This window comes from Protomyctophum bolini, assembly GCF_963924005.1.
Source record: "Protomyctophum bolini genome assembly, chromosome: 2".
In the NCBI taxonomy this organism is placed as follows: domain Eukaryota; kingdom Metazoa; phylum Chordata; class Actinopteri; order Myctophiformes; family Myctophidae; genus Protomyctophum; species Protomyctophum bolini.
Window position 1 is genome coordinate 7,926,883 of NC_137863.1, and position 24,236 is coordinate 7,951,118.

Here is a 24,236-nt window from a genome sequence, read left to right on the forward strand (position 1 = left end):
AGTACAGAATTGACAGAAACACGTCTGCCCACCATTAGTGTCGCGTTGAACACTCCCTATACTCTGGTGTAAATGTATCCTAATATAAATAGAAATCATCTAAGCATATATAGCTTGCTGCTTAGCAGAAATGGAAATAAAACAATAAGCTCTAAAGATATTTTAAAGTATATATTTGTTAACGGAAAAGACAAAGAGATTACTGCGGATTTCGGGTTTAGATTTAGTTCCAGACTCTATAGCATTCGGAAACCGTGTGGAATAGTTGTCTGTCTGACTACGCGAGACTAGCCCCCCATGCACATATACACTGTGTATTGTATTCTGCATAGTGCAGGCTATTGTATAGGGTGCACTCACTGCAATGCATATACAGTCCTATACTTTTGTTCATTATTGATTGTGGTTTTTTTTTGCAATGACAGACTGTAGGAAGGCTTACTCTGTATCTGTACCTTAACTGCTGGGCTGCCTCTGGTGCCTGCATGTCCCCCTGAAGGATCAATAAAGGCCTCTCTATCCACACGCACACAGGCACGCACAAATCAAAACAAACAGACAGACACACAATCTGCAGTGTCCTCTCCCCTGGATCACCGGGATTTATTTGGGCGACAGCAGGAGTGTGCCTGCGCAACTTCACAATAAATCACCTCATCATCATATACACTCACACCGGAGCAATATGAGTCAAGATAATACGCTCCAAAAATAAGAGGGATGTGCTTATAGTGATAAATAGGTGGACGGGTGGACAGAGAGGGACAGAAGACAATGAGCTGGATGAATGTGGACGCGTTCCTCTTGTTCCCCCTCCACTGATTGCTTTAGGGCCCTCAGCCGCGGCTGCTCAGCAAGCTCTGTAAAGAATGAGAGAGAGAGAGAGAGAGAGAGAGAGGGGTCATCAAATTCTAAATATATAATAAGAACCATGTCCTCCCGGGTGGTTTTGCAGCACAGAAAATTGACGGCGTGACAAAATAGTGGAGGAGGGTCAGCGTTCTGCAGAACATTATACAGTGCAGCAGCATATTCCTGTCATCACCACTGATGTTTATGCGTAAAGCACAGCAGATCTACAGGCTATGGGCTAACCCACACATACTGTACTATCTCAATGTAGACAAACCAAATTAGGGAACTGTTTCAGCCACATACACTAAAACGGCGGGTGCAGTACTCAGTTTAGACAGTTTTTGGTTTAGACTAGTCATTGGTTAGACCAGTCATTAGTCCTATACAACTACAACCTATGTCAAACCCTCACCCTAAACCTAACCTCCCACGGGGCAGCACACCTAAACCTAACCTTAACCCATGTCTAACCAATAGGTGGATCTCAATTGGCGGTGCACACACTTACTAGGTAGATACTAGGTAGAATAGGGTGGTGACTGCACTGGCACTAACAGGGGACTACACTGCGTAGGTGGCAAAAGGGTACACGGAATAGTGTACAGTGCTGTACACTGTCGATTGGGACACTGAGCTGGGCGGAGCCGAGTGGAGCTGGGCGGAGCCAAGCGGAGCTCAGATTTCTCGACTGGCAGCCATTACTGTTTTGTCCGCACTGACTGCAATGTTTTTAAAAGGTCTAGAAACTACTTTTTTAGCCCACGGAATTTACTTTCAAGTTATTTTTGGGTAGTATTTAGTTGTTTAAACTTCATATGTGTGGTCAATTAATCATAAAAGATCCTATTTAAAAATATCAAACAACGATGTCGGAGAATCCGAGAACCGTGTTGTCTCGCCTTGGGGGCTGCCAGCAGAGAGACGTACCCGTGTTTACCTCTCCTTTGTCGGCATAGGCCGAAGCAATTTCCCCTGTTTCTCCTACGGAACGAAATTATGACCCATGCCCGTCTATTGTGGATATTTACAGCCTACATGCAATTCGTTTCCAATTGTTTTATTTCCCCAAATGTCAAATTATAATAACAGCTATTATATTATTGTTATTATTATTACGTCTAGTCTATGGTCGAATCTGATTTAACCTGAGTCCTGATTCCGTGCAAAGAGTTGCTGAAAGGAAGGATATAGGCTACCTGTAACCTGCATATATATATATATATATAGCCTATTCACTTAATGATAAATGTTTTTACATTTGGATAGAATACAGACTATTGTCGCATCTGCTGTTTGATTTGTATTAGCAGGCACCGATCAATCACTGATCTACGCTATGAGCTTGTAGATCTTCTAAGTAAGTTCATGGTTAATTTGTGTATGCCTATACCTTTACAGCCAGCTAACAGCTAGTGCGTTTTCATATAGGCTAAGTTTATTGCTATAATGACATTTAACTTTGACAATATAGGTCTACTTTTACATTTAAAACAACCACATATAGGCCTATATAGCCTACTGTAAAGTGAGTATAAACTGTTAATTCAACTGAGAGAAATTCATTAATCAGAATGCTACTCTTAATCAGTTAATCACATTTGCATTTACATGAATGAAAAGGTTAAACCAGGCCAACTCTCAGCTCCAAATGGATAGGCTACATTTATCACAATATTATTTTACTGTGTAATCTAACACAAATCTTACAAATGCTGTCACTCAGTTATTTAATTTAGGCAGAAAATATATCACTGAATAGTGTATGCAATTAATGCATTCAAAAGAGCTGAAATGTTTTATGGACCCTAGTGATTATTTAATAATAATAAAACTGTATTTGTATAGCACCTTTCATGACATGAAATGCAGCTCAAAGTGCTTTACAGAGCAATGGAGAAAAAAAGAAGAAAAGCAAGGCAACGACATTAAAAAACAAGTAGTAATGCAATGCAATACAGTGAGGACATGAATAACAAAAAATAAAAGATCAATTAAAAGCAATGTTGTAGAAGTGGGTCTTGAGCTGTGCTTTAAAAATGTCTACAGAGGCTGCCTGTCGAAGGTACAGTACAGTTCCATGCCGACGGCCCGTAGAAGCAAAAAGCTGCTTCCCCGTATTTTTTAGTTGCCATTCTTTTAGGCAAAGCGAGCAGGCCAGCAGTGGAAGACCTTAGGGGGGCGGTTTGGGACATATTTAGGAAGGCAGTCATGTAGGTAGGAACTAGGAAGGTGCGAGACCATTGAGAGCTTTTTACACAAGTAAAATAATTTTAAAATCAATCCTAAAAACAACCAGTGGAAGCCAGTGCATGTGAAGCCAAAACTGGAGTAAAATGTTCTCTCATCTTAGTTCTAGTTAAAACTCTGGCTGCTGCATTTTGGACAAGTTGTAATCTGTCAGTTGTTTTCTTAGGCAGTCCTGAAAGAAGTGCATTGCAGTATAAATCAAGCAGAGAAAAAACAAAGGCGTGGATTAGCGTTTTCGCATCGTCCAAAGACAAATAGGCTCTGAAGGTGAAAAAAGGCAATCTGGGTAACATGATTAATGTGTTTGTGTGTTTAAGTTGTTTCGCCATACCCATTTATTTTGCCATAAATCAGATAGCTTTAAGGTACGGCCATGACAGCAATGGTAGGAAAAAATATATATAATATTAATCATATTCGGATATTCGGTTTTCGGGGGGCCAACTGTTTCCTATATTCGGTATTCACTGCAGTTTCGGCCAAGAATTTCCCTTTCGGTGCATATTGTATGAGTACCGGTATGTAAATAGTTCAATTCAACTTTGTAAATACAAAATGTATTTATTGTTATTTTGTCTTCAGTATAAAAATGAATGAACATTGAACAAGGATACCGTATCTCAGACTCAATCATGTAAAAAATAACGTCAAAATCAAGTCATTCCAGTAGAAAATTAACACAAATACATAAATAAAAAGTACATTCATTGAACATTAAACACAAACAAATAGATTGCACTGAACTGAAAATAGATTGCACTGAACATGAACATTACACATTGCAGAGAGAGGATGAACTGGCTGTTCTCTAGAGTCTCTACTACATTTAAATGTAAACTACTACTACTACTCTCCCCCTCTTCTTCGGGCCAGCCTGCACATTGGGCCCTGGTGTTCCTGACCCTGCTCCAGACCCCAGTGCAGCTGTACCACTATGGTCTGGTATGGCCTCGGCTAGGCCTGGTGGTGCTGTAGGCCAGCAGTCCGGCTCCGCTCCAGAGACTTCCAGACATGGCAGTCTCACGTGGTGGTGCTGCTGTAGGCCCGCCGCTGCAGGCCACCTCCTCACCCGTCTTTGGATCCTAAGGCAGTGGAAAATGAAGGTTTCAGAACCACTGGCTTAACAGGTTATTTGTATGGCAGTAGTGCTACAACTCAGAATTCCCTTATTGTTAAAAAAAAGGCTTTTGTGCTTGGGTAATATGTTCTGTTGTGGTCCAATGATGACTTTACAACAGGTTGCCAGGTTGTATTCTATTGCTAGTTTGATCACTTTCACCTTAAAATAACATGAATTAATAAATGACTGAAAATAGCCAATCTACAAGCTCAGAAGTCACAACATGTCGCACTGCAACGTGTTGGGAGCTTGTATATCTTCTATTTTTGGTGTGGACTTTTCTAGTCCTCTATAGCAGTGCTTCCCAAACTTTTTCATGTCAAGGACCCCCAAAATGATACTAATTATCCTGCGTACCCCCATTAGAAAAGATATGCCAGGGACAGACCCCCCCATAAAAATGTTTTTACAGATCTAGCAGTGATTTTCAAACAGTTTCATTTCAAGGGACCCCCAGTTTGACCTGAATTAGGCTATGAACCCCCATAATGGCATTTCTATCTCTGGGACCCCAATGTATATTGTAAAATCAGAGTGTACAAATGGAACGGGGTTCAACTAAGAGATTGTACCATTTATACAATCTATCTCTGAGTAATAATAACAATATAATAGCGGTTATTTATAATGCACTTGACATTTGGGGAAATAAAACAATTAGAAACGAATTGCATGTAGCCTAGGCTAGTAGGCTGTACATATCTACAACGGATCATTCATATCATACAGCGGTGAATTGCTTCGGGCTACGCCGAAAAAGGGTAGTTCTCACACGGGTACATCTCGTCTGTGGCCGCCCCAATGCGAGACGACAGTCACGACACGGTCCTCGAATTCTCCGACATGATTGATTATAATCTAATATAATGATTAATTGACCACATATATGAAGTTTAAACAACTAAATACTCCGCGAAAATAACTTGAAAGTAAATTCCGTGGCCTGTGTGTGACAAGTTTTAAGAGGGCTTAAAAACCACAACAGTAATGGCTGCCAGTGGATCTTTTTTATTTGGCTCAGTCTGTCATGAATACATTTGATAGCATAAACAACTAACTAAATACTATCCCAAAGATATTAAAATATTAAAATTCGTCGTGACAACAACGCATGTTTAGTTTTGCTGTTGGGGAAATGCACCGAGGGACTAACGCGATAGCATTACTTCAAAATCTCCGACGACAACATTTTTTATTTTCTTTATTTGGCTCTATCATGATACATTTGATAGCTTAAATAACTAAATACTATCCCAAAACATATTACAATTACCTTCCGTGACACAACAACACTTTTAAAAGAGTATAAAACTTACTAGTTTCCGACATTTTTCTCTGTCTCAGCGGCTGTCTTTCTTCCTCGGAGAAATTCCATGGGTTGCGCAGTACGGCTGCGCCGTGGCGATATACCCTGCATGGCTCAGGGTACATCCGAGCTGGACTTTGAAAGCGGGCTCGCACGGGGGAAAATAGTGCGGTGCCCTGTGTAGTGTCAGCGCCTGTCTTTTTGTGGTCTGTGGATTGGGAAGTACTGTCGCGCACCGTTGTGACGTCACATAAGCCGAAATACACCCTGTCCAGTGTCCACGCTCCGGTTTGAGATTCACCTAATGACTAGTCTAAACTAAGTATGCACCCCAAAACGGCTATACTGTACATGTACACTGATGGGATACTACTCACGATTTCATGGAAAAATATACTTTGTTAGCTAGTTCACCGTGGGACGGACAGTGATGTAGCACACAAATGTGGATGTCAGCTTATACAGTATATATATATTCCAATACCCAAAATCTCGGCCACTCACTCACTCACTCACTCACACTCGGTCACTCCAGCATGGCAAATTATGGTGAAATTGGTGACCTGCCGAATTATGTGACCATCTTGTCTTCACACAACTCACATGGAGTCTTTAAATGATGTGGCCTAAATACCGCTAGGTTGAACTCTGCTGACAAACTGCAATGATTTACGTTCGGACGTTCGGATTATATGATGTCAACACGATTGTGACATTATTTCAGCAGGTCACCAATTTCACCGTAACACCACCATGTTGGAGTGACGGAGTGTGAGTGAGCGAGTGGCAGAGATCTTGGGCACGCAGGCACGCACACACAATGCACTAGACCACTGGGAGATGGATTGCTGAGGTGGAACGCCACACCTACCATCAGCTCCCAGTACTTACTGCACGACTTCAAGCCGTGCTCCTCATACGCTGAGTTGGCAGTGACCAGGATCGAACCCATGACCTTGTGGTCGAAAGGCGAATGCGAATGCTCTACCGACTCTACCCGGGAAATAGTTTTTCGATTAATATTCTGAGAGCACCCTTGAGGACAATGACAACAAATATGAGCGACTTCTCCGCAACTACAAATACGGTTGTTGTACTATAGAGCAGTTCATTCCAGAGGAGCTGCTAGGTATTGGTATTATAATGCTAGACATGTTAACATGTTGAAAAGTATCGTCAAATATCCACATTCCCAAAATGACAAAACATATTGGGATATTACTCTCTGAAAGCTACATGTACACTGTCAGTTACAATTGGATGAATTAATGATGAGGATTTTACTGTGTTCTTGGCCACAAATCCAGCAGAAGCCACAGCATACAACACAATGGCATGTGACAAGTGGAGTGCAATATCTTTCTGAAAGCATCGCTGACAATACATTAAGACGCTTCCTGGAGACATCTCTCTGGCACCAGATGAACAAGTGCAGTCCAATACTGTAGGCATCCAGTTTAGAGAAGCAGTGAAAACCCCCCAAAAAAGTGTAATTTTATTAGTAATATTTCAAAAAGACAGCATAATAGTCCTTAAACCTTTCCTGTCAGATAATGTCTTAATGTATTGGCTGGGTATGTATATATGTCGGTGTACTCGACCAGCCACTGTTCTTGATGTGCAAAATATAAATTTGCACAAGATATATTTGGCGGACATTTAATTTCATTACATTTTTGTGTGGAGAAAAGCTGTATATAGGAGGGGCTAGCGCACCTCAAAAAGTTCACCTTGCATGAAGTGAGGGGCGCTCTTATAATCATACATCACATTCCGTGCTCAGCCAATCAAATCATCACATTCCGTGGTACAAACACACCGAGCTGTGCAAAAAGGTTTTATATTTCAAAAGTACAAAAACATAAATTATGTGTAAAGAATGGGTAGTTACTTCCTTGCCCTACTGCCAGTGTGTACAAGACGTGGCGCTAATGACAGAGTGACTTGTATAGGGCTGCAACTATCAATTTCCCTATTTTCTTAGCGATTATTCAACCGATTACCTTTCAGATTAATCGAATAATCTCATCGACTATAATCCTTAAGAAATGTCTACTGTATGACTATACTTTAGTGCTGAATACTAGTCTAGAATTAACATATTTCCTCTTAGTGATAAAGTCCTCTATAGTCACTATAGAGGACTTTATCACTAAGAGGAAATCTGTTAGAGTCTAGTGGGGAAGTTATTAGGCCCTCTTGTAAACAAACAATGACCCTGGGTTACTGAAGCATTAGGTAGTGGCCGCTTAGCAGGCTAGCTGGCATGCTAACTGTTATAGCGCTATGCTGGCAGGCCGATAGGCAAGCAAGCTGGCAGCCTATCTGTTGGCTTGCCAAGTGCATGCGAGGGTATCGCGGCCTGTGCCTTTGAATTGGAGATGAGCAGTGAATGTGACGAGGGGATTTAGCTTTGCTGTTCTACATCCCACGATATGGAGAAACAGCATGATGTGACTGCACTGTGTTTCTGGATGGCTCTATTTGTGTGTGTGTGTGTGTGTGTGTGTGTGTGTGTGTGTGTGTGTGTGTGTGTGTGTGTGTGTGTGTGTGTGTGTGTGTGTGTGTGCTGTACGTATGTGTGTGCACGTGGCAGTATGGTGCATTTGGCATTGTCAAACTCACCCCCTAGGCAGTGTGGCGGGACACTAAGCCTCATGCATAGTGTATGAGCTATAGCTCCCCAAGTCTCTCACTGACCCCTAGCACCTTCCACACTATACACTTGGCCCTGCTAACTTTTGTGCCTCAGGCATGAGTGTCAGGACTCAAGCAAATCCACACTTGGTTAATTTAAAGCTTTTTATGCATTACACCTAGGGCAGGTATTATACATTACACCTAGGGCAGGCAGGACAGCCAAAGTTTGGGATGTAGGAAGGGGCCACATGGAGCTAAGTCTGTGGACCCAAATGCAGCAACAACATTAATGCGCAATGAAATTGGGGCAGATGTGCCTTATGCTGACTGCTTAACTGGATGAACAGATTTCTTTGCTGTCAACTCATTATATAATTAGCAAAATAGCAACTACTCAGCTCGAATAGTTGTAGTGATAAATGTAAACTTTAAATACTGCATGAGTGATCATTTATTACTAGCTATATCAATAAATGCAACATGCGATCAATTGGTTATCGATCTGTCTGTTCTTCATCCTGTCCGCATGCACTCATTCCTGGGTACTATTTATTTACTCACTTTACAAGAAGACAGAAATTTAACAAAGTTTGGGGATGGATGTGGGCACCGTTTACTTTCCAGCTCAATGCACTCAGCCAGGGCTAAATTAAATATGTCTCATCACTGTCTCTCTACCATTGAGACAAACATAGACATATCAAAGATATTTCCATGTTAGAGATGTTAATCTGTCTGGCTAACATTGTTTCGCTATAGGCTATTTCAATGTTAGCTGTGAAATTAAGCAACTAAAGTACAACACAGTAGTAGTTTTCACTATTATAGATTATTATTATTGATAATGGTTGAAATTTTCCAAAAGAGAACGGAACTTGGTAACAGCATCACTGTCACAATTAACAGTAAGGAACACCTACCCATGTAACATTGCTTAATTGCTTTACACTCACACATCACATGGACACACTTCCTGTGTGAAGAGCCACACATACAGTACATACAACACATCTGAACAACTGTACTGCAGGCGCACGCACGCACACGCACACACACACACACACACACACACACAACTGAGTCGCTTGTCTTTTCTCTGAGAAAAACAAAAATAATAGAAGGTTAGAAAATCAATAACTGCCTTCTCTGCCCAAGGCTAATAGCACATGCTCTCTCTCTCTGTCTCTCTCTCCCTCTCTTTGTGGAGAGACAGAGACAGTCGCCAGGGAGATTGTCACTCACACTACCAAATGATCAGCCATGGCAAGTCTGCTTGATAAACACTGAGCCTTCCACTGATTACGCACTCAGTAAGACAGTCGGACAGTCAATTAGTCATTGAGGAGGGCAGTACATGGGCACCTAGTCAGACAGTCAGTCAGTCAGTGGGATGGTTGGGTAAACTCATTTAAATCATTCAGTCAGCAGGTCAGTCAGTTAGGTGCACTCGGTTGCCTGTTCAGTCAGACAGCATATCAGTCAATAAAAGGTTGAATATGACAGGAAGTCATTAATCAAATGCAGTGCATACAGTTACAGGGATGGTGTCATGGCAAGCAATGTCATGAGCAGCACGTATATGGCAATGTACTACAGTATATATATATACACACGTTTAAAGTGAATCAATCATAAGCTATTGACAATCTCCATCCTGATTCTAGTAGGTAAAAACCAAACAGGGTACCGACTGTGAGCAGACAGAAGACTAGAGCCTTTCACACACTAGAACATAATGATCGCGAGCGTCCAGCGTGACGACCCCCAGACCAGCAAGGCTTCCTCCACTTAAAGCTCACGACAGGCCATTACTAGCTCAGAGCATCGATCAAATATTATAGAGATGGCGGTCAATGGGGTGTAGTTTATGGATGAGACATTTACCTGGATGTCATCGGAGAACAATATGGATTTTAGAAAAAGGGAGACAGATGCAGAGAGAGAGAGAGGGAGAGAGAGAGGGAGAGAGAGAGCGAGAGAGAGAGAGGGGGGCATACCTAATTTACTGTATGTGTCGTACACCAGGTGGTCAGATCACAAGATGTGAAGCCAAGGAAAGATGAGATGGAAGAGTGTGATAGAGAGTGCGTGCGTGCTGTGCATGTGTGCGACAGAAGCTCTTGGAGGTATTTTTGAGGGCCTCTTATGTCCAGCTTTTAGTGAATGTAACCCAATTCTTGTCCCACCACAAACATTAAATGCCCTCGACAATGAATGGACAATTTTGACTGTTTGTGTGTTTGTGTAAACACAAACATTGCGCAACACAAACGTCGATGACGAAGGTGAGGACGCAAATTGTGATTGTCAGAATGAAATGATGTATGATGACGTATGATGATAAGAGCTCCCCTCACTTCACACAGGTGTGATCTTTGAGGGGCGCTAGTCCTCATATATACAGCTTTTTGTCGTTAACTCATTTGCCATTGACAATGAAAGGAGCATTTACGTCATAATGTGGACGAGGAAATCGGCTATCTACTGTATCTAACCACAGTGCAACTGCACTTAAATTCAGTTGTCATCTTAAAACATTGTATCATGGTTTAAAGATAATAACATAAGTTGACAAATGAATTCATAACTTTGGCACTTGTATAGTGAGGATGTGTTTCTTCTTGTGTGTAACCACATTCATGAGGAAAAAATAGAGTCCGCAACATACCAGTGACTAATGTTTTTCCTCTTGTACTGCCATTTGTCAGCACCTGGGCTAGAGTGGAGGTGCATGCTCTATTACCTTTGTTAACCACATTAATGTCCACGTAAAAATCACATGCTTTTGGATGAATGTGTATGTGTGAGTATGTGTATTTATTTGTCACAGTCTGACCTAGGTGTGGGTGTGTTTAGATCTGCTTCCTGCCATGCAGGGTGACCATGCACTCAATCCAGTCTTTGCCTCAAACTTGTTAATTTTTTAGACAACAGAGATTTTTGCCAAGCTCTTGACTGCAACCCTGCCTTCACTGACTGCCCTATTGGATTTTGACCCTTTGCTAGTCCATAGTTTAGATTGTTGACTTCTCGCACTATATTCAGCTGTTAGTGTAGATTTTCGTCTTACATAAACATTAAATTCATATTGACAATGAATGGAGAATTTACGTCATATGTGGACAAGCAAATCGGCAACTTTCGTCCTACACAAAGACTAAATTCATATTGACAATGAATGGAGAATTTACGTCATATGTGGACAAGCAAATCGGCAACTTTCGTCCTACACAAAGACTAAATTCATATTGACAATGAATGGAGAATTTACGTCATACGTGTCTGGGAAAAAAATGGAAAAAATAAATAATGTGCTTTATGTATGAACTGTATGTCCACCATTCCGAAAATAAAACTGAACTGATAACTTTTCACAATTGCATGACAATTGTATGTGCGCATATAAGGGTCTGTCCTGTGTGAATAGCATTGCACTGCAGGGCCAGAGTGGTAGCACCATGCATGCACGCACACTCACATTTGATGCTTCAACTCTGATGTATTTCTCTCCCGCTCTCCTTCTCTCGTCAAATCCTCCAATTCCTCCTTTGTGACGGTAGTGTCTAGTTCCTTTGTTGTTGAAATGATTGACAGAGATATACTGACTTAAACATGTACTTCTCCCGCGTTCCTTCAATACTTCAACACTTAACATTCCCTGGATTCCTTCCCTCATCATCCATTCATCTCTCTCTCTCTGTACTCTATGAACTCTTCCCTTAGTGACATGCCACTCTGCCTACAGTACGTTGATTTTCTTCATTTGGTTTTGTTCACTTTCACCACTTTCTCCATCTCTTACTCCTTAATTCCATTCCACTTCTTTTTAGCTCTTTCTATCAGTGACATTCTTTATGCAGTTTAGGAGGCCACATTCATATACTGCAGCGATACAGCTGACATCCCCATTTACTGTCAGATTACTTTCAAGTTTCAACCGATCAATAAAGGCAGAAAAAGGCCAAAAGAATATCTTTAAAAGATGGCTAGTAGCTAGAGCTAGGGTTGACCCGATCCGATCATTTCCACACTCATCCCATGTGTGCCCAGGCATTGCCTGGGCATTAATTCACTCTTAGTACTGTATGTCGAAAGGAATGTGGAAATAAACGGACTGGTAGGAGCATTCTAAAGGAATCCTCATTGATGTTGCCTCCCGTGGCTATCTCTGCAGCTGTAGGCTTTGTTCACATGATCCAAATAAAGCCTCCGTCGTCTTGGAAATGCCATAATTTCCCCATGATTGTCTTGACCTTGCTTTCTGAAGACCTCGTTTATAATGTCCACATGTTCCCCAGAGTTTTATGTTTGACCAAATACAGGGAAAAAGGCCGCTCAAGACTCAAGCAGGTTGAAAACATAATCCATCATCATCTATCTCTCCTGGTTTCAGTGAGAGCGTGTTTCCCTGGAGAGACACTGAGACTCCTCTTCACTCAGCATGCTTGATAAGAGTTCAAAGTAGATGTAGTGCAATCAGAGGAATGGAACACATCTGCAGGCTATATCCTGCCAGTGCACATCATCATATCATTGCAGATACACAACACGTACATAAAATGCAAGAGGGACAATCATATTGCCGTTATACATAAATACAGTTATATACATTAGTAGACAAGCACATTATGTGCATGCACTGCACGTACAAACACACCTACAGCTAGACAAACATACACCAAATGATTAGTTAAGATTATCTAAATGATTAGATAAGAGAAGAGAAAACCACAAGATATGCACTCAATTCATTCGCACCCGTGCGTACACACACACACACACACACACACACACACACACACACACACACACACACACACACACACACACATGTACTATCTTGATTCCCATTCCTCAGTTACAAAACTCTGAGAAGCAACTGTACTGTATCTGAACTGTACTGAACTGTACTGTGTCTGCAAACTGCATGTTGGACTTAATGAGTTGTTGATTCGCCTCATCTGTAAGTTGTGTCAGTCTTACAGTAAGGGCTGTATTTTGCGTGGCTTAAGTACCAGGTCTTATTACCTAACTTGAGTAAACTAAAGACCTGGAGGTGTGATCAATGCCATTTGGCTATTCTGAGTGGCCAAAGAGCATTGATCACGCCTCCAGGTCTTTAGTTTACTCAAGTTAGGTAATAAGACCTGGTACTTAAGACACGCAAAATACAGCCCTAAAAAAGTGCAAACAGTGGATTGAGTGAAAATAGACTAAATAAATAGAAAAAATAATGATTGACATGTAAAATGTAAATATCTTTGATACAGTGCCATGTTTTCTTGAATGAAGAAAGCAATGCTCTCTAATCAGCCCCACTGAACCGCTAATGAACCGTGTCGATTCAGCTGCACAAAAGCAGCCCTCTTGACCATCATGGCATCATTTCAATAATGGCCGCAGCTTTCATGAAGGGGCTACTCAATATAAACACTTTTGAAAGCCAATGCTACCACACACACACGCACGCATGCACACACACGCACACACACACACACACACGCACACGCACGCACGCGGACATGTACACGCACACGCACTTATATATACTTATTGTTTGTGTAAAATGAAAGGACCAAAACAAATCTATCAATGTAGCTTCACATAAAAATGAATAATAAATTAGACCCCCTGGCTGCTCAAATAGTGCTGTCATGCTGTGGTAATACTGCAATGTTGAAGCATATTTATACCATATCTCGGAAACCAGCTTGAATATGATTTTTGATCTTTGGTACTCTAAAGCACAACAACCATACATAAACACTGTTCATACACACATGAACCCCCTCGGCGCCCCCAGCAATTATTTGTCCACAGTAATGCCTGATTTACAGAATACTTACGCAGGTAACACTTAACGGAAATATGAGATCCGCAAGCTCAGAAATTGTCACTCTGCGACACACTGTGAGCTTGCAGATCTGTTATTTCTTTAAGTGCACAACAAAAAACGTGTGTGCGCAGCGAAGTATAGTATAAAGAGGCTTTCTCACTCAATGTACGCCTTCTATAGTAAAGCCTCGCCAATAATCAAGGCACAAATAGAATGGCACTTTACCAGGCACAACAGGAGTCTACACTCACAAATGCACACACACACGCACACGCACACACACACACACACACACACACACACACACACACACACACACACACACAGGCTCTCAGGTTAGATAAATGCTTCATTCAGGAGAGAGAGAGGTTCAAGGTTAAGTGTGTGGAATAGAGTGGCAAGTGTTTCTCAGAAGCGGACAGCCTCAATGATGGAGTTTTAAATGGCACAGCACTAACATTATCATTCTGCACCAACGCTTGGCGGTGGAACGTCTCAGTGCTGGAAGTGTAGCTGTGACACTGGAACGATGTTTTTCAGAAGTGTGTGTTGCTTTAATGCGACTTTAAGGTCACCTGTGTTTAGTCGCTGCGAGGCGGCTGAGAGACGTGTGTGTGGGTGTGAATCAGGTGTTAATCCCTGTTGTTTATTATCGTCTCTCTCCACCAGCCTGGAGGGCCGGGACTGAGGCGGAGATTATGTTTTTGCCATTTCTGTCTGAGCTAATGTTGAAAACCGTCAAACTGATAAGCGTCACATCTTTCATGCAGGCATAGCCAATAAGCCAAGGAAGACACTCCACCACAATCTTTTGTCAAATCGGCCTCATAGTCATAGTGGTGCTATACCACCCTGCTTTAAGCCATTCTGAACGTGAACCCATTTTGGCAATAATAGCAGACCTACAAGCTCATAGCACGCCACTCGGTGGCGCACTATGAGCTTGTAGATCTGCTATTTTTGAAAAATCGAAGAAAGACTGACATTTTTTAAATCTGATCTCAGGTCAATGGGTTAATCAGACCAGTGTGTGTCCAGTGGAAACCTCATATGAATCTGATCTCAGGTCAGAATGGGTTAAGCTTTGGCCTAAAACTCTTGGATTGAATTGAAATGTTCTCCTTGGATTTCTTGGATCGTGATGCAACTCCCCGTATAGTCCACGCCCATGCATTTCTGCCCATTTTCGCACTTTTTGCTTCTACTTCTAGAGTCACACAAACCACTACAAATGATCTCTGCATCCTGTGATAAACATGGTATCATCCATTACCATTTATTTTTAGGCTAGAGGTTTGGGACGCTATGATGAGGCCCTCACATCTGGAGTTAAGTCTGAGTCATAGTGTCACAGGCCATTACATGTCAGAGTACCCGTCTGTCTGTCATACAGATCTCTGTCTGTCTACCTTTTTATACCCATGAAAGTACAGTACACTGTACAAGGTACAGTAGATCTCTGTATCTGTCAGTCCTTGTTCTTTTCATGCCCAATTTCCCAATCGTTCTCCATTCTTTTCTTTCTACCTCCGTAATGCACACAATTGTTCCACCAGAAGGTAGAGCAGATGCCTGGGAATCACTGCTATAGGGCTCAATGCAGAGGACACGTTCCTTTCCTTTAACTGGCTGCTTATGGAGATAATACATGTCTTACGTCACACCAAAGACAGACAAAGACCTCATGGGCGAAGCTCCGTGATAAGGCAGGGTCTCGATGCGCTGACATTTTCTCGTGCCCCCTCACACACACTGAAGGTCTCCATATGCATGACAATGACCCAACCTGACGGAGGAGAGAAACTGGGAGTGATAGGGGAGCAGAGGGTGTGAAGGAATATCTTTAAGTAGCCGTCTTTTGTAGGTGGCAGAGCTCATAATGTGTGAAAAGGATTGTGTGTGTGTGTGTGTGTGTGTGTGTGTGTGTGTGTGTGTGTGTGTGTGTGCGTGTGCGTGTGCGAGTGCGTGTGTGTGTGTGTGTGTGTGTGTGTGTGTGTGTGTGCGTGTGTGTCATAACACATAAAAGACCTTATGAGTGACAGGTAGAAGGGCTGTGCCACTGTGTGTTAGGTGAACTTCAAGAGAGAGAGAGAGAGAGAGAGAGAGAGAGAGAGAGAGAGAGAGAGAGAGCGAGAGAGAGACAGAGACAGAGACAGAGATGGTATGTAAGGGAAGCAAGGATGATTAAACACAGAGGTTTAATCATCCTGTCAGGGGTTATTTATCAACAACAACCGGCACGTTGTATATTATCCCGCTTATTACACGGCTACTTAATTAATTAATTCATTAATGGACCCAAAAAAGAACACCCAAAAAGAGGAATCCGTCGGTCCAATGTTCTGTCATCAGTAAAACTGCTCTCTGTTGGCACTCAGCCAGGAACAGTGAAACTTTCCTTGTTAAAGTCCAGGCCCAATACTCTGCCAAGCGGCTGGCACTGTCAGATCCATTTATAGACAGGCAGACTGGACAGCTGCCCACGTGTCCAGAGGGGTCCCCGAACAGCCCAGTCATTCGTTATCATTAAGCCTGATCAGGAACCAGCAGTGGCAGCTCCACTTGTGTTCCTTCCATTAGTGCTCTCAGTCTAAATCATCAACTTCACTTCAATGTGCTCAAACTGTTTTGACATACAGGCCGTTCGTTCACTCAGCGGTGAATCTAGCTGAAAATGTCCACATCTATAATAATTCATGTTGTGTACCATAATAACATTTAATTGCACAAGAAACAGCGTTGTTGTTGTTTTACGGTATGTAGATATGCTTTTTCACTATTTTTGATTATTGTTATTTCTGATTTCTTATTCTAATTATTGTTATATTCTGTTGTGATGGGCCAGGGATGAACGTCAACAAATGCCTCCCTGATGATAACAGACATAATGAAGGCAAGATTGTGTCATATGATCTAGAAATATGAAGTCTTATATTATCTTATCTTCAAAAGGTACATCTAGAAGAAACATCCGTGATGTTTAAATTACGGTCTCAAAAGCCTTTGAGATTGAGCTCATGCAGGATGGAGAACTCTTCAGAACACTTAAATGTCAACTTGAAAATCGAACAGCCTTTAAAACGAATGCTGCCGGTCCCTCTTGGATAGTGAGATTAATCTCTGTCAGATTATAGCTCAAGAAAGATAGATAAAATGTTTCAGATCACAAGTTTGCTTCTACAACGAGATAAGCATTTAAAAATAAAAAAAAGGCACAGACTCTTAAAGGGACACTTCACCCTTTTTGCAAAAAAATGTATGTTAATGACGTTTAGAAGCTTTAGAACACTTTCCTGGGGGTCTTTATGTGTGTAATATGTGGTTTTAGATATTTTAGATTGTAGCAGTGAGCCCAGTGTCTCTGATGTCATGGACACTGGGCTCACTTCCTTCCTGGACTACATGTTGTCTCAGTAAGACAGCTCTCCCCCTATCCACAAGGAGGAGCAGTGCACCAAAGAATTATGGGAATTGTAGTCCAGGAAGGTAGTGAGACCAGTGTCCATGACGTCAGAGACAACAGGCTCACTGCTACAATCTAAAATATCTAAAACCACATATTACACACACAAAGACCCCCAGGAAAGTGTTCTAAAGCTTCTAAACGTTATTAACATATATTTTTTTGCAAAAAGGGTGAAGTGTCCCTTTAACGAAATCTTCTGGAAAAAGAAAAGTAATATTCAGCAAGTCATTGCAGTTCAGTCATTCCTCCTCTTGGTTGCAGGGACCAGACACTGAAATCTATAACCTTCATTCTCAATCTTCCATCAAAGCCAGCCATAGACTCCTGTCATAGACACTGGCAGGATTCAACCTCGTTCATCAGCGTCAGTCAAAACCCTGTCCTGTCCCGTGTCGGAGGAGGTGAATGGATGGTTCTGGGGTGAGAACCTATAAGACCCAAAGGAGAGCATGGGCTCTGAGCCTGTTCTGGTTGGCAAACTGCCACCGAGAACAGCAGCCAAGTTCTCAATGCTATCGCTCCCCTGTCGTCATTCAGAGAGAGACGGGTATGTTCTGGTGAAGCTGTGGATTTATACTCTTCCCCTCATGCTCTCTCTCTCCCCTCTTGTTCTAGTTCTCTCTCTCCCTCACAACCCCTGCCTCAAATTTGCCTGTTTTAATCAGAATTAAAGAATGCCTTGTGTTGCAGAAGAAAATAATTAATGAATAAAAATCCAGCGACTTAGCCACGTTCGCCACGTCATGACAATGAACACAATGTTTTGGGCCGATCAAATCATTAGAAAGAAGAAAAGAAAGTCAGGAGACAACACTATTTGTTTTGTTTTTCGTCTTATAAATTATTTGATCGGCCCAAAACATTGTGTTCATTATCATGATTCGTCACGATCCGAATTGGCTTTGTCCGCGGCGTAACCGTCTTTAAATAAATTATATTAGAAGTGCCAATGGAAGAATGCATTGGGGTTTCATTTCCTGGGCCACTCGCTTTTCTGAAAGGGGGCGGGCCTGCGGCGCTCTATACCTATACGCGCAGTGAGTAGGGCAACAAGCCGAGGGGGGCAACAAAATGTGCCAAAAAGTGCCAAGCCGACCCTCAAACGCGCTCAGTCCCATGCTTTGTGTCTGCATTTTGAGCACACATGCAGCGGTAGTAAATGTAATGTAAATGTACTGTGAGCACTACCTCTGTATTGCATTTTAAAATAGGTCCCCGCTACCCCTCCTAGCAGTTAACCATGAGCGCTACCTCCTCTCCACCAGCCTGCTGCTATCCGATGGTCAGTCAGCTTTCCACCTACAGTATGACAGTGCATGGCCCATTCAACTGCAGATGTTTGCCAACAGGAGCTAGAGTATATCAGTACTGAGTACAGTAGATTGCCTATTTTCATCACACGACAGCATCGTACGACAGAGCATACCGGTAAATATTAAGCAAAAGAGGAAAACCGAACAAGGTGATTGAGTCAAAGTAGAATACAATAATAGCATTTGTGCTCAATTGCCGTTTAAAGGCACACACGCACACGCACGCACACGCACACGCACACGCACACACACACACACACACACGCACACGCACACGCACACACAGTACCTTCTTGGCTTGCTGGATGCAGGACATGTACTGCTTGGCCAGGCCGGAGCACAGGAGGGACTGCTGTGGGTTGTCTCTGTAGCACTGCAGCACACGGCCCTGCAGCTCCGTGCACACAGTCTCTGTGTGCCGGGGCCTGGACGGGAGCACAGAGGTATAGTATATCAGTCTGACATTCACACTGTCACACCGCCCACACTGAACGCTTTGAGCTTTTGTAGATCAGCTCTTTTTGGCAAAGAGATCCCGTGTAGATTGAAAAAGAATGCACCGTGTACAGTACAGTGCAACTCTCGTCCGTTTGATTAAGTTCCAAGTAGTTATGTAGTCTAAAGGCCTATTCATAGTCTGGATTTTCGGTGATGAGGTGACCACCGCTCCAGTGGTGAGCTGACCACCGGAGCTGAAATAACATTGAGCGGTGGTGAGTAAAAACAGAGAGATGGGCTGGAGTGGTGGCGGTGGTTTGCTCTTCACCGTGGCTCGTGACGTCATGTTGTAGTTCGGTGGTCACCTAACCACCGTAAATCCAGACTATGTATGAGCATTAAGTAGTTACATTTAAATAATATTGATGATCAATTCCAAATATTATGAAGTATTCTGGGTACCCCTTGACTCTGAGATGACCCCCCCCTCCCAAGAGCCAAGACCCAATCTTTTCACCAAAAATTGCTGATCAACAAGCTCACAACACGTTGCAAACGCAACACGTTGTGAAGCTTGTAGATTGACCATGTTCTGCTATTGTTCTTATTTATATTAGAGTATTCGGAACACGTGCCTCTGCAGAGCAGTGGCCAGTTCTGGGGAACCACTCATCCGCTCGACTTCACAATCGACACTGCACTTCCTTGGGTCCTCAGCAATACACCTGCCAAGTGTTACTGGGTAGTCGACCGGATGAATGGTTCTCCAGATATGAGAAGGAGAGACAGACATTCCGGGAATTTATTTCACTTAATGAAACTTAATGTCATAAATGGACAGATCGAGCATCCATCAAATATATTTTAATCCCTTTTTGGCTGCAGTTTAGCTAGCAAATTGTATAACCCCATCATCAATGTATAAAGAAAGAAAACTCAGAATCCTGGTGTTATGTATCATGAAAATAAGGAGAATTTGATTTGAACTGACAGTATGATATCAAGCTCCTGAGGGTTTTGATTGAATGTACATAAACACTTATTTGAGCTTAGCTAAAAAGGTAACAACAACCAAGGGAATAGCTGGTTTGTGTCACAGAATGTGTGAAGAATGTAAATATACACTTATGGATAGTTTGTGGTTTGTTTTGTTTATAGAGCATTTGGAAAGGTAACAATATTATTTTAAGGCTTTAAATTGCACCCCATGGAGACGGATGAATTATGCATCGACAAAGCAGCTTAGGAGTCAATGTCAAACTAACTCTTTTCTTTCTTATCTTTTGCACACCATACAATACATGAGCGCACATAAACACACATGCATGCAAGTGCACGCACACACACACACACACACACACACACACACACACACGTACGGTATGCACACATACACACACAGGTATTGAATGCTAATCCTACAAGAGCGTAATCCTTGAGTGCTCTGTTGCTTGGGCTAATTTACCTTTGTTGTGACAGAACTCACAATTGGCAGGATAGGAAGGAACACACATGTGCATGTGGAAACATACACAGACTCACAGAGACACTAAAGCAATAAATATATATATATATATATATATATATATATATATATATATATATATATATATATATATATATATATAATTATATTCATGAATTATTCAATCAGTCCAGTGGTTACTTCTTAATGAGGATCTTTGTGCATTTGTGGTTCCTATCAGAGGTTATTGTGGATGTATTGCAAAGGACGTGTGTGTTGCATTTTTGTATGCATAAAAAAAAATGCACAAAGATCCTCATTAAGAAGTAACTACTGGAACGATTGAATAATTAATGAATATAATTATGAAAATCCTTGTCATTTTTCAGGCTGCACACAATGTTGTACTTTGTTCTTTACTGCTCAGACACAACCTCTGTTGAGAATAGATTTGTAATACAACAATACACAAGTGACCACTTTAGCTGCTTGATTGTTAAAGTGTGTGTGTGTGTGTGTGTGTGTGTGTGTGTGTGTGCTTTGAAGTCCGATAATACACATTATTAATTATTAAAATTATGACGTCATGAACAGGGCCTTCCAATCCTTAAGGCTGCCCCTGTACGTGTGTGTGTGTGTGTGTGTGTGTGTGTGTGTGTGTGTGTGTGTGTGTGTGTGTGTGCACGCGCGTGTGTGTGTGTGCGCGGGGGCAGACAGAGGGAGTGAGGGGGAGAGGGAGAGAGAGAGAGAGAGAGATAGATCAATTTGACAAGGAGAGACATTGCTTCATTTGATGGGATGGGGCATTCCTGTCTATTCTAGCAAAGTGACTGCTTGACATTCTCACACACACACACACACACACACACACACACACACACACACACACACACACACACAGCTGCCCTCCTGCAACCCCTCACAGCAATTATAGAAGCATGCATCCTTCACATATGAATGAGCTCAGTAGTCCCTGACTGCAATGACAAATATACACTGTGTGTGGGTGTGTAATGGAGGCAGAGAGAGAGAGAGAGAGAGAGAGAGAGAGAGAGAGAGAGAGAGAGAGAGAGAGAGAGAGAAAGAGAGGGGGGGTGTGGGGGGGAGTGTATGTGTACTTGTGTGTAAGTAATGTTTTCTTTAAATATGCTCCGTGTAAAATGAAAGGGTCCTTATCATTGAATGTCCACAGGATAAGTGTATCATTGAATGTCCACAGGATAAGTGTATGTGCTGCTTAACAGGGCTATAGAAAATCTACAGTGAATCTGTGGATATGTGAACAATAGGATCACATAAATCACTGGTGGTGACAGAATGAACTGCAATCCAAGAGACAGACCGACAATAACCCAAATGTCAAACAGAAAACTCATTCAGCAAACATTCATCCCAATACGCCAGTATTTGCTGACGTATGACATGCATTGAGTGCTGAGAAAACGCAGAATCTGAATTCACTGTATTGTCACATCACTGGTTTACAGGGTGAACACAGGGTGAATGTTAGTGGTTCACCCCCACTCAGTCTGACTCTGGACCGTCCTACATTAGAAGGTGAGTTGACAAGGTGCTGCTGTATATGGAGGCCTGTACGTGATTCAGCACTTCTGTCCAACGAATGGAATGAACAAAAGGCACCCTCTGTCAGAGTGATATGAAATGAATACGCAGGCTGTAAATAGCTGTTCTGCTGTGGTGGTGATGATGATAATAATGATGATGGTGATTAGGTACATCCAAAACTAATTTCCTGAATAAGGTCCCAATGAAAAATGTAGCCTGCGGAAAGGATTGGAAGGAGAGAATGAAGTCACCCACATGGTGCAGAGGTGTTGTGTTGAAATGTCAAAATGCTACCGTATAGTGGCAGCTGCCACCAGCTTCATTCACTTGATTACAATTATATCAGTGCTTGATGCAAGACTTCACGCCTCAAAAGTTGAAGGCCATTCTTAATCACTCCCTCGGAGTAAAAGATAACTGCAACAACAGCCCCGAGGTACTAATCCCAGATCCTGTTAGGAAAAAAAGCATCCTTTTCTCTATTTAACAAGAGAAACATTAATAATGGAATCCGAAGCATAAAATTGCCTCTGCTAATCTGCGTTCACTGCCTGGTTTGACAGAAATGAAAGGTGAGCTGAGCTCTGATTAGAAAAAAACATTAGCTAGTTATATAGATAACTTTTGGGTTATGGCAACCTTTTTGAGGAATAGCAATGTCCGTCCCTCCCTATGTCCCTATGTCCGTCCCTATGTCCCTAGTATGTTTAGGGTACCAATAGGGGCAAAAGTGGCACTGTTGTGCTAGAAACAGAGATATATCGTGTTGCACTGTTGCCTGCTAATTACAATGTGGAGCGTGCATGAGAGATGGATGGAGAGAGAGAGAGTTGTTCCGCTAATTTCCACACACAGTAACTCTGTCATTTCTCGACCGTTTCGGACGCGGGGCGGCTCTCCGGAATCGGGGCAGCACCCTGGGTGTGTTCCTGTGGGGTTGGAAGTTACGGGGACCCCCCGGGGACCCCCACACGTGTGAGTTGCACACTCACACGTGTGTGATTTTTTATAAGATTCAAAAGTTAAAAGGCTCATGCACAAGATACTGCTGCAGTTAATTTGTAGGAAACTTGTGGAAAAGGGTGCCATGATTTCTCTGACATTATCATACAGACCCGCTGTGAGAACAGGTTGGTAGAGGTTATTAATGTGGGTGATAAGGGGGATGATAAGGGGGATGTGGCGATGGATTTTAATATTACTCTGAGTGGAGGGAAAGGGAGGAGAGGATCAAAGATGTCATGGACAGGGTGAGATCAAAGGGAGTGACAGAGCATGTCTCTTGCATAGTACAAGACCTCATGAAGCTTCGATGATGCACCCACAACGGAAACTATTCCCTCCCCAGGCTCCCCCCATTAAAGCTTTTTGAAATCTTACAGCACATGCAGGACCTACACAGAACTACATACTGTACCTACCGCGGAAAGCCTTACAGTATGTCTTCAGACTGACGTTATTTAGCAAAGTTTCTGACTGCTGAGATTGCTGTAATGTAACAGCAATAATTATGATCATTAAAATGCCATTAATTTCTTTCACGACAGACTCAAAATAATGAGCTTCATCAGAACAACATCATCTCAAAGCTCCAGAACAGAGTTCAATCTCAACTCCCCGGAAACGATATATGAAGTATCTCTGTCTGTCTCAAGAATCAAAAAACAAGTTCATGCCGTGGGCCGAAGACAGACAGAGTTTCGCACATATACTGTATCTTCTACGCTGTCATACGCTGACAGGTTGAGTGCCGGAGGAGAGATAGGGGTGCAGGAGAACAATTCACACTCTGTTAGTCTAGCTGATTGATCCCCACTGAACTCCCTCAGTGGGATTCTAGGGGGAGAGATGGGAAGGGATAAGGAGAGTGTTTCATTAAAACAGGTGACACGTGGGAACAAGATAAGCCTGCGTGTGTGCATGCGTGTTTGCGTGTCGTGCTGATAACTTTTCAATCAGGAGAAGTTGCGGCGAGCTTGTTGCC

The 24,236-nt window shown here is 42.3% G+C and overlaps 1 protein-coding gene across 1 annotated transcript in view; it reads right to left on the bottom strand.

The window, feature by feature from the left end:
- Positions 1 to 572: 572 nt before the first annotated feature.
- Positions 573 to 24,236, bottom strand: part of chchd6b (coiled-coil-helix-coiled-coil-helix domain containing 6b) — a 61,198-nt gene continuing 37,534 nt past the window's right edge. The window contains exons 7-8 of the mRNA XM_080782324.1: positions 19,073 to 19,208; positions 573 to 860 (exon numbers count right to left, since the gene is read on the bottom strand). Of these exons, the coding sequence (XP_080638450.1) occupies positions 837 to 860; positions 19,073 to 19,208 (160 nt within the window). The 3' untranslated portion in view covers positions 573 to 836. The remainder of the gene's footprint in view (positions 861 to 19,072; positions 19,209 to 24,236) is intronic.